The sequence below is a fragment of the Lathyrus oleraceus genome, chromosome 1 (assembly GCF_024323335.1).
Source record: "Lathyrus oleraceus cultivar Zhongwan6 chromosome 1, CAAS_Psat_ZW6_1.0, whole genome shotgun sequence".
Classification (NCBI taxonomy): domain Eukaryota; kingdom Viridiplantae; phylum Streptophyta; class Magnoliopsida; order Fabales; family Fabaceae; genus Lathyrus; species Lathyrus oleraceus.
In genome coordinates this window covers 324,076,429-324,093,662 of record NC_066579.1, presented here as the reverse complement: position 1 = coordinate 324,093,662, position 17,234 = coordinate 324,076,429, and the positions used below count along the sequence as shown (strand labels likewise).

General features: G+C 36.7%; 1 protein-coding gene across 1 annotated transcript; it reads left to right on the top strand.

Moving 5' to 3' along the window:
• Positions 1–13,424: 13,424 nt before the first annotated feature.
• Positions 13,425–15,233, top strand: LOC127105017 (uncharacterized). Its single transcript, XM_051042173.1, has one exon. It carries the CDS (start codon positions 13,425–13,427, stop codon positions 15,231–15,233), a length of 1,809 nt encoding a protein of 602 aa, XP_050898130.1.
• Positions 15,234–17,234: the final 2,001 nt, after the last annotated feature.

Here is a 17,234-nt window from a genome sequence, read left to right as displayed (position 1 = left end):
ATTGTTTCCCAAGGAAACCCTAATTCAGATGTGCATTTACTATGGCTTGCTCATGAAGCAACCTCAACCCATGATCAAATACAATCAAGGGAAGTTCTTTCATTCATCATTTCATGCATATTTGAGCTTATGTGAGTGTCCTCAATCATCAATTCATCAAGATTTGAAGTTTGGACTTGAGAAGTTGATCAGTCAATTCATTTGACTATTTTGAAATCCACTGAGACCTAACTTTTGATGTGTTTGTCAAATGGAGATGACCCCAATATAAACAATGTTCTTAATAACCATATGAACAACTTTCATGTTCATCAAAAATACTTTTTAATCTTGGAAAGTCATCATTCATTTCAAAACATTATAGGTCATTTTGATTGAAACCCTAATTTTAGGTCAACTTCCCAAGGACCTAACTTCCTCATATTTTATGATTTTGAGGTGGGATAAAATTAATTGGAAATTTTAAGATGTCTAATTCATTTGTTATGTTAGATAAAATTTCATAATCCTAAAAGAAACACATGTGATAATGCAAAACATTATAGGTCACTTTGGACCAAAGTCATTGAAATGTGAAAAAGTCCAACTTCAAGTGCCCATAACTGTCTCATCAAAAATCCAAATGATGCAAAATTTAAGTCCAAATTGATTTTCTTGAAAATATCTACAACTTCTATGTTGAAGGTTTTGTCATATGAGGCTTGCATCACTAAAATAGAAGGGCTTGAAGTTGGTCCATTTTGGTAAAATCCCCATGCACATGTTTTGCACCTTGAACTTCATGGCCAGTTTTCAATATTTTCCCAACTCCAAATGAACTTTTGATCAACATAACATTTGTTCCTCATTTCAATACCTTTCCAACCATTACCCACATGGCTATGTTTCAATTTGGAAAAGTGCATTTTCGACGAGGATAAGATTTATGTTTATTTATGGAAACCATGTAGAATCTTAATGCACAAGCCAATGTAATCAAATCTGAACGTCCAAACCATTGATTACTCATATCATCTTGCATTTGCAATGGATTTTGGGCCTCACATGCGCTTGTACAGGCCCATGCATGGAGGCCCTGATTCCACACGCACACGAGTTTGCCATTGCTTGCATCACATATTGCAATAAATATAGATGCCTGGCTTCATTCAATTCCAACCTCAAGGCGCCTAACACTCTGCAGAATTGAAATCCTAACCTCCATTAAAAGGAATTTTGAGTTTTCTTCTTCCATTTTTCAGTTCAATTTTCAACTTCCTTGGTTGATCATTAAGCTTTAATTCCTAAGCCTAGCTACTTTGCCATCTCAAGAACACACTGCAACAAAGAATTGGAAGAGATCGTGACTTATAGAGTTGCACTTCAAAGGTTGTTGTTCAAACTTTTTCCATTTGAAACTCCCTGGATCTTGCTCATTTCTTGTGTTTGTTGGTTCCTCTGAAGTCCTCATGTGAGAGGCAATTGATCTGTGCATTTAATTTCATGAATTGATCAAGTTCAATTTGAAAACCATAAACTTCCATCTCAGATTTCTCTTCATGTAGTGATCTTGACTGGAAACCAATGACACAGGGGTGATGTACATCACCCTAACTTTCAAATGATATGAGGGTCGAGTATTTTTATGAAGTTTTCAAAACCTGCAACTCTGGCTGGAGCTGGCTTGCTCGCCGGAGAAGACGGTGGTGTACACCACCGTCCCCCCACGCGTTTGCATCTGGACCATTGGATCTCATTTCCAGATCTAATCCTGACGCTTGAATCTTATGACGTTTATTAATGCAGCGTGTTTTTCTTTTGACTTTGATCCACCATGCGCGTGCGCTTATCCACCATCTGATGCGCCACATCATTTAATGAAATTAGATCAAACACTCCTTGTTTTTTTGGCAATTTCTGATTATTTCATTTTATTTTCTTTCTTTCTTTTTATTTCAAAAATTCATAACTCTTTCATTTTTAATCCAAAAAATAAGGGACCAATTGCATTATTTCCCTTTTTAATTCAAGTTTCTGAAAATGATTTTTAATATTTTTTATGAGTTCATTTAATATTTTTTGTGAATTTTCTATTTTCTGGTTATTTTTAATTCATTTAAAATAGTTTCCAATATTCAAAAATGCCAAAAATATTTTCTTCACATATTTGAATGATGATGAATCTATGAAAAATATTCTCATCAATTTCTTAATTGATTTGAGATTTATTTAAGATTTTAGCTCAATTATGTTATATTTTCTTCATTTTTAATTATTTAAAATTAGTTTCTGGTTTCTAAAAATGATGAAATTTTTTGTCAAACTTTGTTTGACCATGTTAAACTTAGGATGATCCATTTGGACTTTTCCAAGTTGATTTGAATTGGATTTAAAGTTTGACCTTTATTTGTTTTATTTTAATTCAAGTATTATTTTAATTTCAAAAATACCAAAAATATTTTATTTGTTTCTTGACTTCTAAGCTTCATCTTGCTTCTATTTACCATTGTTTGACTTTGATTCCATTCATGTTTGGTCAATGTATTTTGCTTATGTCATTTGAATTCCATTTATGTACATTTCCATTTCTTCTTCTTCTTTTTCTTTTTAATCAATGAGTTAATGATTGGTGGTTAGCCTTGACATACGAGGGGCTTAACCTTCTTTGATTCAAATCTAATTCATCTTGATCAAAGATCAAGTGAATGGATTTGCATTAGAGATAGGTTACTTCTTGGTCAATGTAAGACCCCAATTTTGGCCCTAAGATCCCTCATGACATCATAGCATTGCATTTGCAAAGCCTCAAGGATCATAAGAATCTTGGTTCCCCTTGCCTTTGGGAGGGACCTCTGGTGAGTGGTTTGAGATCACCAAGCATGCTTGAATTATATATTATTGCTTTTCTCATTGTGTTTACTAACCAAAAGCACAAAAATATGTCACAAACATCTTTTATTTGTAGCTTGAGCAGTCACGAGATCTAAAAGCTTCTAGGTGATCCTTTGTGCAAAGATATGGCCAAGAGAAGATAAAGGCAAGCATGGCAATGGTTCCCAAAGCTCTCAGCCATCAAATATGCCTCCCTTTTCATCTCAATTCGTCATTTTGATCAAAGCAAGTCAAAGGGTTTGAGGTTTGTTTCCCAAGGAAACCCTAATTCATCTACAATGCCTTGCTCATAAAGCAACCTCAACCCATGGTCAAATACAATCAAGGGAAGTTATTTAATTCATCATTTCATGCATATTTGAATTTATTTGAGTGTCCTCAATCATCAATTCATCAAGATATGAGTTGTAGACTTGACAAGTTGATTAGTTAATTCATCTGACTATTTTGAAATGCACTGAGACCTAACATTTTGTGTGTTGGTCAAATGGAGATGATCCCAAGAGAAAACATGTTCTTAAGGACAATATGAACAACTTTCATGTTCATCAAAATTGGATTTGAAGCTTGGAAGACCATCATCCATTCTAAGACACTATAGGTCAATTTGACTGAAACCCTAATTTTGGGTCAACTTCCCAAGAACATAACTCATTCATTTTTTATGATTTTGGGGTTGAACCCAATGCATTGGAAATCTTATTGTGTCTAGTTCAAATGTTATGTTGAGTAAAATTTCAAAATCTCAAAAGAAATACATGTGATAATGCAAAACATTATAGGTCACTTTGGGCCAAATGCATTGAAATGGAAAAAAGTCCAACTTCAAGTTCCCATAACTTCTTCATTAAAAATCCAAATGATGCAAACTTTAAGTCCAAATTGATTGTCTTGAAAAGATACACAACTTTCATGTTGAAGGTTTTATCATGTGGAGCTTTCATCATTGAGACAGAAGGGCTTGAACATTGGTTAAATTTGGAAACTTCACTTATGCATGTTTGGCACCCTACACTTTAAACTCAAAATTCACCAATCTCCAAGGCCCAATTGAAATCTTGGTCAACATATCATTTATTCCTTATTCAATGAGCTTTCTAACCATTACTCATGAGGTAGCATTTGGAGTTTGGAAGCACCATTTTCGAAGGCATGAATAATTAATGCATTTTGTGAAATTCAATTCAAATTGCCATGCATGAGCTGTTTATACTCAATGTACATGTTCATTTGCAATTCATATAAGCTCAGCAGGTCATTCCAATCTTCATTGGGCCTTCCACATGATCACACAAGCCCATGCAAGGAAAATCCATTTGCCATGCACACGAGTAAACTCACTTGTTCAGCCAATTCCAGCTATAAATACATGTGCTATGCTTCATAATTAACGAACCTAAGGGCGCCTGGAATGCTGGAAGAGAGAATTCCCAACCATACCAAAGGAACTAAATCCATTTTCTTCAAAAAAATTCAGATCTGAAATTCAATTGAATTTGGTTGAATCTTCAGATCTAACGTTCCTAAACCTTCATCATTTGATCCATAGAAGTTCTGTTTTGCAAAAGGAACCAAGGAAAGGGACTCAAATCTTCACAATCCAAAGGTGTGGATCAACTAGTTTTTGCTTCGAATCTCTTTGTTCTTTGATCTATTGGCCTTGATATTGTGTTGTTTGAATTCCTCTGTATAGAGGCATCATTGTTGTATGCTTAATTTGTGAAATCGAGCAAGTTCATGATGAACACCATCAAGTTTCCATCTCTGATTTCTCCCTTAATAAGAATCTAGAGTGGAAGTGAGTGGTACATGAGTGATGTACATCACTTCCTATTTCGAACGGTGCCTAGATCGTCCATTTTGGTGAATATTTGAATCTCTGTGTTTTTTGGGCTTCACCGGAGCTCACCGGAGAAGACGATGGCGCTGGGCACCGTCCCATTGCCAGATTCAATATGGATCGTTGATCTCAATTTCCAGATCTAATCTCCACCCTCCAATGTTATGAATTATTTTAATTCAGTGTGTGGTTAAATTGACTGAGGACTTTGGTGCGCGTGCATGCCATGACCATTAGATCCTCCACGTCAATTAATGAAATCCCATCTAAGCGCTGTGGTTTTTTCTGATTTTCATAATTTCCATTTTATTTCTTTTATTTCATTTAACTTCAAAAATTCATAACTATTTCATTTTAATTCCAAAAAATATGGGACCAATTGCATTATTTCTCTTTTTAATTCTAGTTTCTAAAAATGATTTTTAATATTATTTATTTTATCATTTGATATTTTTTGTGAATTTTCTCTTTTCTGGTTATTTTTAATTCATTTTAAATAGTTTTTGATATTCAAAAAATACAAAAATATTTTCTCAACCTATTTGAATGATGGTTATTTTTAATTCATTTTAAATAGTTTTTGATATTCAAAAAATACAAAAATATTTTCTCAACCTATTTGAATGATGATGGATCTATGAAAAATATTCTCATCAAATTTTTAATTGATTTGAGATTTATTTTAGATTTTAGTTCAATTAGGTTATTTTTATTCATTTTTAATTGATTGAAAATAGTTTCTGACTTTTAAAAATGCTGAAAGTTTTTTGTCAAACTTTGTTTGACCTTGTTGAACTTGGGATAAATCACTTGGACTTTTCATAGTTGATTTGAAGTGATTTTGAAGTTTGACCTCTCTTTAATATTTTAATTCAAGTTTATTTTCAAATATTAAAAATGCCAAAAATATTTTGTTCATTTCTTGACTTCCAATCTTCATCCCACTTCTGTTTTTGATAGTTTGACCATGATCCTCAATGTCATTGGTCAACACTTGTTGATTGGTACATTCCATTTCACTTAATGCATCTTATGTTCTTCATTACCATTATCCATCTCCTCCTTCTTCTTCTTCTTCTTTTCTTTTGGATCAATGAGTTAAAGGTTGATAAGTTAGCATTGATTAGGGAGGTTTAATCTTCCTTGATTCAAATCTAATTCATCTTGATCAATTGATCAAGTGAATGGCTTTGCATTAAGGATATATTGCTTCCTAAATCATGCAAAGGACTTAAACCAATACAAGATCATTTCTCTTCTTCTTTTTGGCATGGCAAGTTGTTGGAACTTGGTTCACTAATCAAGACTTCTAACTTGTGTTGTTGCCTACATTATTATTGACCGGCCTTAGATAGTTGTGACTTCTACATAAGTCCAATTACGATTGCTTAACATAGCGCTAAATTTGCCTTGTGGCACACTAACTACTAACATTAACCATTGACTATTATCATTAAATTCTTGATCTTTACTTTTATGCAATTTATTATTCTTGCACATATTATTCATTTGCTTTTCCCTTTGCTCACTTGAGCACATGTTTATGTTAATGCAATTTGCCTTTTGCTCACTTGAGCACATAATTGTGTATATATACTATTGTGCTCGTGTGTTTTTTTTTATTATTATGGACCAAATGCAAATAAATGGATAAATGGACTTAGACTTTAGGACCTTCCCCAAGCTAATGGAGTTTGAAGAGCAACTAGGCCTCATGCCTTTAGAGTGCTTAGAATGTCAAAGAGCAACTAGGCCTCATGCCTTTAGAATGCTTAAAGCTTGCAGATGAACATTGAAAGGATTAAATTCTAAACTCCCTCTTGTCCCTTCTTTGATTGCATTATGGAACTTTTCAATGTGTGTGTTCTTGTGCTAGGGAACCCAACATTGAGCCTAAGTAAGGAACCATTGCCATGAGCTTCCCAGAGAGAGATCTAAGAACCATTGGAAGATTCCTAGGACCTTGTTATGATTGTGTGCTTGCTTGCTTGAGTATTTGTTTATCTTTCTTATTCCAAAGGATGGGAGCTACTTGGATCATCAATATGATCTCAAGAGAGGAACTCCACTAGTGGTCTTGTTTCTTTTCCCTTATCTCTTGTATGATTAGGACTTTAGCCATTCTTCTTCTTCCCTCCATTATAACCCAAGCCAGAACTTTTGTGCAAACATTTAACCTTTGTTTTCAAACATTAGAAACCTAAGCCTTATGCTTTTGATTTTTAAGCTTTCTTTTCATAACACTTATTTTGAATTAAACTTTTAATCAACTTTGACCAAATTTTGTAAATACTTTTCATTGGTAGATATCACTCATTCAAATGTCTTTTGTGGTTTCAATGGCCACTTGCTTAATCAAATATTTTATAACCTTTAGCTATTAGGTTTAAGTTATCCTTGATGTAGATGTAATGCTCACCTATATCCTTAGTGATGGACAATGAGTCTTCCATGCTTATTATAGGGTTAACCCCTCACTAGTATGTTGAAGCTATCCTCACATGGTGGATTTGTGGTTTTAGGTTGAGTTTTCTCCCTTGGATAACAAAAGACCTTAAGGCTTTTGGACCAATCAATTCACCAACTCATTTTGAGATTTTTACCCAGAACTACGAGGTTTTGATCCTAATCTTTTTTAAGATGGTACGTAGGCAATGGGTTTATCCATCCAAACACAAAATGTAAATAAACTTGTATATTCTCTTCTCATCTCTTCAATCACGTTTGCACAAATAAATTTTTCACACAATACCAACCTTACAACAAATGTGAAAAGGGCTCCCTAGGAGTACCTAGGATGTTTTGGGTGCTTAAAACCTTCCTGTCGCACCCCAAAATTTGACTTTGGCTTTGTTGACCACATCTTGATTAATCTCGTTGTCTCGTATTCATCTCAATTTCTTAAACTTCGCGTGACAACTGGTTTGATTAGGTTTTGTGTGTTTTCGTTGCTTACCGTGTTGTATTTCGTTGTTTTAGCAAAACCTGGCCGATATCGTTGCCTCGTATTTATCTCGCTTATCTCTTTTGTGCGTGGCATCACTTCGATTAGGTTTTGTGCATTTTTGTCTATTTAATTGTTTGTTTGTCGGTATTTTGACTGTATTTCGAATATATTAGAGTTTTCGTATTGTCCGATTATTTGTGATTGTGTTTGTCAGCGTTTTCGTGATGTCGTGTTGATTTTATTATTGCCTAGGGTTGTTTATTTAATTACGTGTTGTGTCGTGTGATTTAATCGAGTCTGTTTGAGTCGTGTTGTTGATTTTACTGGTTTACCGGTTTACTGGTTTATTGGTTTTATCAATTTGTCTGTTTTGCTGTGCAAATTGTCATCATTTTTATCGCGTTCGTGTCGCTCGATTTTATCGTATTTTAATCGTGTGCCGTTTAATATTATTTGTGCTTAATATTAATTGTGTTTAATTGTTAATTAGTTTATTTAATTAGGATTAATATTATATTAGTTTATTATTATTATTATTATATAATATATAAATTATATTATTAATTTATGTTAGATATTTTTTTAGGTTTCCTATTGTTTAAGTAATCTAAATATATATTATTAATTTATGTTAGATATTTTTTAGGTTTCTTATTGTTTAAGTAATCTAAATATATATTATTAAATTATGTTAGATATTTTTTAGGTTTCTTATTGTTTAAGTAATCTAAATATATATATATATATATAGATGTGGTTAGTAAGAAGGAAGAGGGAAAAGGGGATCAGTAAGGAAAAAACGTGTGGTGAGAGAAATAGAGAATTGAAAAGAAATATTTTTCCAAAAGCATTACCGTATTTCACTTGTTCTTCATTTTCGGTAACCCAAAATCGTCCCGATTATTCACCGAAACACAAAACCAATTTCATATCTTTGAAGTTCGTTGAGTCCAGGTCACAAATATCCAAGGTTCATTTCATTCCGGCGTCGTTTCACCGATCAAAAGCGACGTTGAAGTCAGGTACTCACGAAGGCAGCCAGCACTGCGTCGGTGACGGTTTCCAGCTTTCGGTCGATCATTTGGACGATCAGAAGTTCATCCTCTTCACACAAGGTAATATTCTTCACTTATCTCTGAAATCGGCAAAGTTCCGGCTTGCTGACATGTGTTTTAATATATTATTTATCTAAATATATATATATATATATATATATATATATATATATTATTTTTGTCTATTATATATCTAAATATATATATATATATATATATATATATATATATATATATATATATATATATATATATATATATATATATATATATATATATTATTTTTGTCTATTATATATTATTTGTCTAAATGTACATATATATTATTTTTGTCTACTATATATTTATTGTCTAAAATATAAATATATATATATATATATATATATATATATATATATATATATATATATATATATATATATATATATATATATATATATATATATATTACTTTTGTTTACTAAATATTGTTTATCTTTTATTATTATTTTACATATATGTTTTATTTAAATGTTAGTTAAATTAATTATTTGTTTAAATGTTTATTTTAATTAAATGTTTATTTATATCAAATGTTTATTTTGTCTAAAGTAAATGTTTATATTGTTTTTTTATATTTGTTTATGTTGTTACTAACCGTTTCGTTTCAGTTTCGGCTCGATTAACTCCACTAACTATTCGTAATACTAACTATTCATAGCTAACTGTGTTGTAATAATTTACTTTCTCGCATTTTTTTTATGTTCTGTATTGTGTGTTTAATCGTATTGTTCATGTTTTATGTTAAAAAATCGAAAAATCCAAAAAAGAGAAACCCGATGCGATTCCAACGGTCGCCGTTTAAGAAACCCTTTTCACACACTCACAAGCTTACTCTTGGGCTTCCTTATAATGAGCCCATTTATGTATTGTTTCAGGGTTTAGGCTCATTCAAATCTTTTGCCAGCTTTGGCTTTTCAGTTTAAAAACATTTTCAAAAGGAGGTGTCAGTCTCGAAGCCTCCCGCCTAGGTCGAGCAAGAGATGGCAAGACACGCCAATCTAAAATCAACAAAACAGACTTTCCCCTTTTCTTTTGGGAGAACTACGTGGATTCTGATTTCTCCATTGCGCCTTAGAGATACGTAGGCATGAAGTCTACGACTTTATTGAGTCCAAAAACAATAAAATCAAGTTCTTTTCTCATCTCCCCAATCAAACGATCAAAGCGAAAAAAGCAAAGCATTCACATAAACATAAGCAAAAAGGTTCCTGTGGAGTACCACAGATGTAGAGGGTGCTAATATCTTCCCTTTGCATAACCAACCCCCGAACCCGTAACTCTAAAGGGATTTATCGTTATTTTTCCCTTCCTCTTTTTGGATAAAATAAAAGACGGTGGCGACTCTTGCATTTAAAATATTTTTCAAACGGGTTAAGTTCAATCAATGCTTAATCTCGTGAAAAATCCCGCCGCGACAGAATGGCGACTCTGCTGGGGAGTACAATGATTAAACTTATTTGAGGGTTTAGCCTATCTTTGTTTGTTTATATGTTTGCTTTGTGAATATTTGCTAAATTGTATTGTTTGTAATGTTTGTTATTTTGGGTTTTGAGGGATACTTGTGATAAATCCTATACCCGGATTTGGGGCACATTTGAGATAGGATGGATGATAATTCAGGTTGACTTGATAGGAGATAATCCTTACCGAGTTGACTTGAGCCTTTGTCCGCTTGGTGGAGGCCTCTTTGAGGGTGATAGTGCTAAACAAGTCATTTGTGAGGCATTGTTGCTTTCGACGGGCCCGTGAAGCCAAGGACCTTAGTTTACCTTTACCCCATCTTGGCCTTACTTAGGATGTGATGCGGTGACCACTTCGGACCAAAAGTCTGGTTTGGTTGATACGCGATATCACACTCAAGCGAGATTCTTTTGAGAATAATATTGGAAAGTGAGCAGTTGCTTAACCCGGTATTATCCGAAGAAGGATCCATAACCTTGGGAACTTTTAGAACCCGTTTGGCAGGTGAACCTTAGAACTTATCTTGGGGCTTTGTCCTAAACTCCATGCTGGTGATGAACTTTGAGCCTTGTATTGTTTGACCATGTTTGTGTTTGTTGCATTCATGCATGACATGCATTCATTCCCATCATTTCAACCTTTTTCCAAGGAACTTAAAGTGAGGATTGCAAATATTGCAGGAAACATGGATTTTGGACGGAGAAGTGTGAAAAAGTACAATCTCATCAATCCAAAGATAGATGAACTAAAGAAACTGGTTTCTTCGATCGCAGATCCTATTGGTTTCAGAGACAGATATGAGGCACTTATATCTTTATTGACACTTAGGATGGAAGAAGGGTTATTGCAGACATTAGTACAGTTCTATGATCCAGTCTATCACTGTTTCACATTCCCAGACTATCAACTCATGCCTACATTGGAAGAGTATGCCCAGTTGCTTCACATCCCAGTTGCTGATACAGTACCTTTCTCTGGTTCAGAAAAGTTACCCGAGCACAGTTCTCTTGCAAAAGTGTTGTACATGAAGAAGTCAGAATTCAAGAATAACTTCACCACCAAAGGAGGACTTCCAGGTTTCACTGCCAAGTTCTTAATGGGGAAGGTTTCTTATTTTGCCAGTCAAGGTTGTGATATTATTGTGGAGCATCTGTTCGCCTTGTTGATCTACGGTTTGTTACTATTTCCTAATATTGAAGGTTTTGTGGATTCATATGCTATATGCATCTTCCTAAGTGGTAATCCTGTTCCAACTTTGCTCGGAGACACCTATCATTCCATCCATTACCGTACTTTGAAAGGAGGAGGAACCATAGTCTGCTGTATACCGTTACTCTACAAATGGTTTGTCTCTCATCTTCCTAAGTCGGCTACTTTTTGGGGTCGCAAGTCAGGACTTCAGTGGTCACAGAGGATTATGTCTCTTACCCAGTCAGATATTGCATGGTATAGTAAAGTTTTAGACGATGTGAAGATCATTGATAGTTGCGGGGAGTTCCCCAATGTGCCCCTCATGGGCACAAAGGGAATCATTTCTTATAATCCAGTACTTGCTAGGAGACAACTCGGTTACCCTATGAAGGACAAACCTCCTAACATTCTTTTAGAAGGTATTTTCTTGAGGGATAACGAGGAGGACCCTACCATGAAAGAGAGAGTAGTAAGAGCTTGGCATCGTGTTTGTCGCAAAGGGAGACTTGAATTGGGTAAGAAAAATTGTACGCCCTATGAGCCGTACCTCCAGTGGATCAGAGCCAGAGCTATACAGTTGAAAATGCCATACCCACATCATGATCCTATCAAACCCGCTCCGTTGAAAACCCCCTACCTTCTGCTAGATGACAAAGAAGAACTCCAAGCCACCTTGGAGAGGGTCGAGAAAGAGAGAGACGCTTGGAAGGATAAGGCCCAGGTGCTCGAAATGGAAAATGAAGAACTTCAGAGACAGTTAAAGGATCATAGTGGAGAAGATCGTGCAGGTAAACGTCCAAGGGTGCAAGAGGATTTATTTTCCTCAGGCACAACAGATTACTCCCAGATTCCACAGTCCTCAGGTTCATGGAAAGGTCTTGTAGACAGTTTGGTGAAGGAGAAAGCTTTTATGCAGAAGGCCTATGAAGAAAGAATTGAGAGACTTGAAGGACAACTCCTACTTGTTTATGCTCGTCCTGATGACACATGTCCTTAAATGGTTTTCTTGGTTGTATTTTGGGTTGATAACTTTGTATATTTTGATAAAAATGCTTAAAATGAAAAATTTTGTTTTGTTATAAAAAATGTTTGCAATTCTATCTTTTCCTTCACTTAGAGTTCCTTGGAAAATCATTCATTTTGCATATCCATGCATCACGTGCATACAGGTTGTCTGTCTTGGTCCAGTCTTCTAACAGTTGCTTCCCGCCAGCAGATCCATTTCAAGCTGACGCATAATTACAACACAAGAGCCAACTACAAAAGAAGAATGGAGATAACAGATAACGAGAATCGAGAATTGAAAGCTCAGGTTGACCGCCTTTCTGCTATGGTCGAGACATTGATAGCAAACCAAGCAGCCCAAGCTGCTCAACTTCAAACAGCACAAGCTCAGGTTGCCGAAGCACAAGATGCACAGATCCAGGCGCAAGCACAGGCAGCAGAGATGCGCAACCAAATGTTAACCGCCCGTCTACAAGCAAAGGAAGCCCAGGCTAGGGCTCAAGTTCATAATTCAGGACAGACTTCGGCACAGAATCAACCTCAAATTCAGAATCAGACAACAGCAGCACCCGTCACTACAGTCATCGCTTCAGAAATCAACGATGTCCCAGTCACTTCTGTTACCATCACAGCATCCCGTCCTTGGGAAATACCCAGGGATCTTAATCAAGATAGATATCAACAAGAGTTCGTTCCACCAAATGCTCTTGTCTTCACTAATGTGCCTCCCGTTGTTCACTATACTCCTCACCTAGGAGAACCTGTCTATCACGGCCCTACCCCAAGTGAGGATCCTGGTCTCAATGATAGAATGGATGAATTCCAGGATCAGTTTGCGGAATTACAAAAAGAGATAAAAGCTCTTCGTGGGAAAGAACTGTTTGGCAGAGATGTAAACGATATGTGTTTGGTTCCAGACGTTAGGATGCCAGCAAAATTTAAACTACCAGAATTTGAAAAGTACAAAGGAAGTTCTTGTCCACAGACCCATTTGGTTATGTACGTGCGAAAGATGTCAATGTACACCAATGACCAAAGGATGCTCATTCATTGTTTTCAAGACAGCCTTACCGGTGCAGCTTTACGCTGGTATATGGGATTAGACAGTTCTCAGATCAAGACTTTCAACGATTTAGGTGAGGCCTTTATCAAACATTACAAATACAACCTTGATAATGTGCCAGACCGAGATCAATTGAGGTCCATGCAACAAAGAGAAAAGGAGACATTCCATGAATACGCGCAAAGGTGGTGCGAAATTGCAGCACAGGTTGTTCCACCTATGGAAGAAAAGGAGATGACGAAAGTGTTCTTAAAGACTCTTGATACTTTTTATTCTGAGAGGATGATTGCAAGCGCTCCTACAGACTTTACTGACATGGTAAACATGGGAGTCCGTTTAGAGGAAGCAGTTCGAGAAGGGCGTCTAGTCAGAGAAGGAAGTTCATCTTCAAGCGGGGCAAAGAGGTACGGCGGTTTTATGAAAAAGAAGGAACAAGAAACTAATGTTGTGTCCTATAATCACCCAAGAAGGATCAATTATCCTTACCATTCCCAACACCAACATATAGCAGCCGTGACTCCAGTAATCACTTCCGCTCCAGTTCAAGTCCAATACCCTCAGCAGCGTACCAACCGCTTCCAACAGAATACTCAGTATCAGCAACAACATCAACCTCAACAACATCAACATCAGTTACAACAACGTCCACCACAGCAGCAAAGAAGAACCAATTTTGATCCAATTCCAATGTCATATGCAGAATTGTATCCAGCTTTGATCACTAAAAACCTTGTGCTACCACGACCACGACCTCTTGTACCAGAAGTGCTACCTTGGTGGTACAAGCCAGAGGTATCTTGTCCCTTTCATCAGAATGCTCCAGGTCATGACTTAGACAACTATTTTGCTTTAAAGTTGGAAGTACAGAAGTTGACAAGAGCAGGTATCCTGACCTTCAAGAACATGGGTCCCAATGTGAAGGACAATCCAATGCCAAGTCATGGTCCTTCATCAGTGAACAATATAGAAGTTTGTCTCAATGAACAACGTGTTACGAAGATAGAGGAGATTCGGCGGTCTTTGGTTGAAATTCATTATGTTTTATGTGCTCATGGTCTATTCCAACATGACCACCAGATCTGTGGTACATGTTCAGTCAATTCAAGAGGTTGTAGAAAGATTCAAGATGATTTGCAAGGCGTCTTTGATCAGGGTTTGATTCAGATTTCTAGACAAGTGAGTTCTCCAGAATCACAAGAACAAGAGGTGAATGTCATCATTCCTTGCTTCAACATTCCAGAGAAAGTAGAGATAGCTTATCATCCGAGGGAGCCAGTGGTGATTTGCCCTCCGGGCCCAATGCCTTACACTTCAGATAAAGCGGTCCCCTACCGCTATGCAGCAACTATTATTGAGAACGGTAAAGAGGTCGAGATTAAAACCTTAGCCTCAGTTACCAATATCGCAGCAAATAGCCGAATGACGCGCAGTGGCCGCATGTTCGCTCCGCCGGTTATCCCAAGTAGAAATGTTGAGAAAGATCCAGTAGTCGTGGTACCAGTGACAAGAGAAGCAGAAAGGCAAACAAGCAATTCAACCCTTGATAAAGAAACAGATGAACTACTTAGAATTATCAAGCTCAGTGACTACAAAGTGGTAGATCAGTTGCTACAGACACCGTCAAAAATCTTGATCCTGTCCTTATTATTGAATTCAGCTGTCCACAGAGAAGCACTACTGAAGGTGCTTGATCAAGCCTTTGTAGAACAGGATATAACAGCAGAGCAGTTCAACAATGTTGTAGGCAGCATCACTTAGTGCAATGGCTTAGGCTTTTGTGATGAAGAACTGCCAGAAGAAGGAAAGAATCACAACTTCGCTCTCCATATCTCAGCCAATTGTCAAGGGGATTATTTGTCTAATATCCTAATTGACACCGGTTCATCTCTGAATGTCATGCCCAAGTCTACCTTGGTGAAGCTAAAGTACAAAGGGGGGCAAATGCGGCACAGTGGAATTATTGTGAAAGCGTTCGATGGATCAAGAAAATCAGTCATTGGAGAAGTTGATTTGCCTATTGGTATTGGACCACATGTATTCCAAATCACTTTCCAGGTTATGGATATAGTGCCAGCTTATAGCTGTCTGCTCGGACGCCCATGGATTCATGAGGCGGGTGCCATTACATCCACGTTACACCAGAAGTTAAATTTTTTCAAGAATGGGCAAATAGTGACGGTTAATGGGGAGCAGGCTATGCTGATTAGCCACCTTTCATCGTTTAGTGTGATAGAAGCAGACGAAACGGCTGTTCAAACTCCATTTCAGGCCCTGACCATCGATGATTACAAGAAAAGTGAAGGTTCAATCGCGTCATTCAAAGACGCCCAGCAGATTGTCAAGACAGGTCCTACAGAAATGTGGGGCAAGGTGATAGAGTTGCCAGAAAACGTTAACCATGCAGGATTAGGCTTTGTTGATGGAAAACAAGTGCAGACTTCAGTGGTGCGACCTTTCAAATATATCTTTCACAGCGGTGGGTTTATCAACATGGTAGCAGTTGAGGAGGATACTTTTGAGGGAAAGACAGAAGACGAAGGCCCTATATTTGTGACACCAGGAGTAGTTATGAAGAACTGGACCGCAGTTGACATCCCACATTGTGTCCACATATCAAAGTAATTAAGCTTTTCAGTTTTCAAAAATCTTCCGCTTTAGCCCAAAGCGCGAAGCATTAATTTTGTAAAATGGGCACTTTTGTCAAAAACGTACTATCCATGAAAAAGATCTTTTGTGTTCCTATACACTTGTGTCCTTTTATCTTTTCAGCTTTTTCGGAAAATGGTAACACAAAAAAACCTTAAAAAGAACACATTTTTGCATGTCATGGTCAGTCCTCTAAAAACAATTGTTTGTACAGGTTACTTAAATCCGTTGAACACAATGACATCATGCCCTCTCCCAACTTTGAACATTCTGTATTCGAAGCTGAAGAGGAAGAGTGGGATGAGATTCCAGAAGAGGTCGCCCTCCAGCTTGAAAATGAAGAAGACACTATTCATCCATACAAGGAGCCTTTGGAAACAGTCAACTTGGGTTCGGAAGAAAATGTGAAAGAAGTCAAAATTGGAGCATTGTTATCCCCACAGGTCAAGGAGCAATTGATCAGCCTGTTGAAAGAGTATGTAAATGTGTTTGCTTGGTCTTATCAAGATATGCCTGGTCTCGACACTGACATCGTAGAGCACAAGCTACCTTTGAAGCCAGAATGTCCACTGGTCAAACAGAAATTAAGAAGAACACATCCAGATATGGCCGTCAAAATTAAAGAAGAAGTTCTGAAGCAAATAGATGCTGGTTTTCTTGCCACTTCAGTGTATCCAGAGTGGATAGCAAATATTGTGCCAGTTCCTAAGAAGGACGGGAAGGTACGAATGTATGTCGACTATCGTGACTTAAATAGAGCAAGCCCAAAGGATGATTTCCCCCTGCCTCACATTGACATGTTGGTAGACAATACAGCAAAGTTTGACATATTCTCCTTCATGGACGGATTCTCCGGGTATAACCAGATCAAAATGGCTCCCGAAGACATGGAAAAAACTACATTCATAACACCATGGGGAACATTCTGTTATCAAGTGATGCCGTTTGGATTGAAGAACGCAGGTGCTACTTACCAGCGAGCCATGACAACGCTCTTTCACGACATGATGCACAAAGAGATTGAGGTTTATGTGGATGACATGATCGCGAAGTCTCGTTCAGAAGAAGGTCACTTAGTAGATCTATTGAAGCTGTTTCAACGATTGAGGAAGT

Coding starts and splice junctions, on each gene's coding strand:
- LOC127105017 (XM_051042173.1), top strand. CDS start 13,425: ATGTCAATGTACACCAATGACCAAAGGATGCTCATTCATTGTTTTCAA.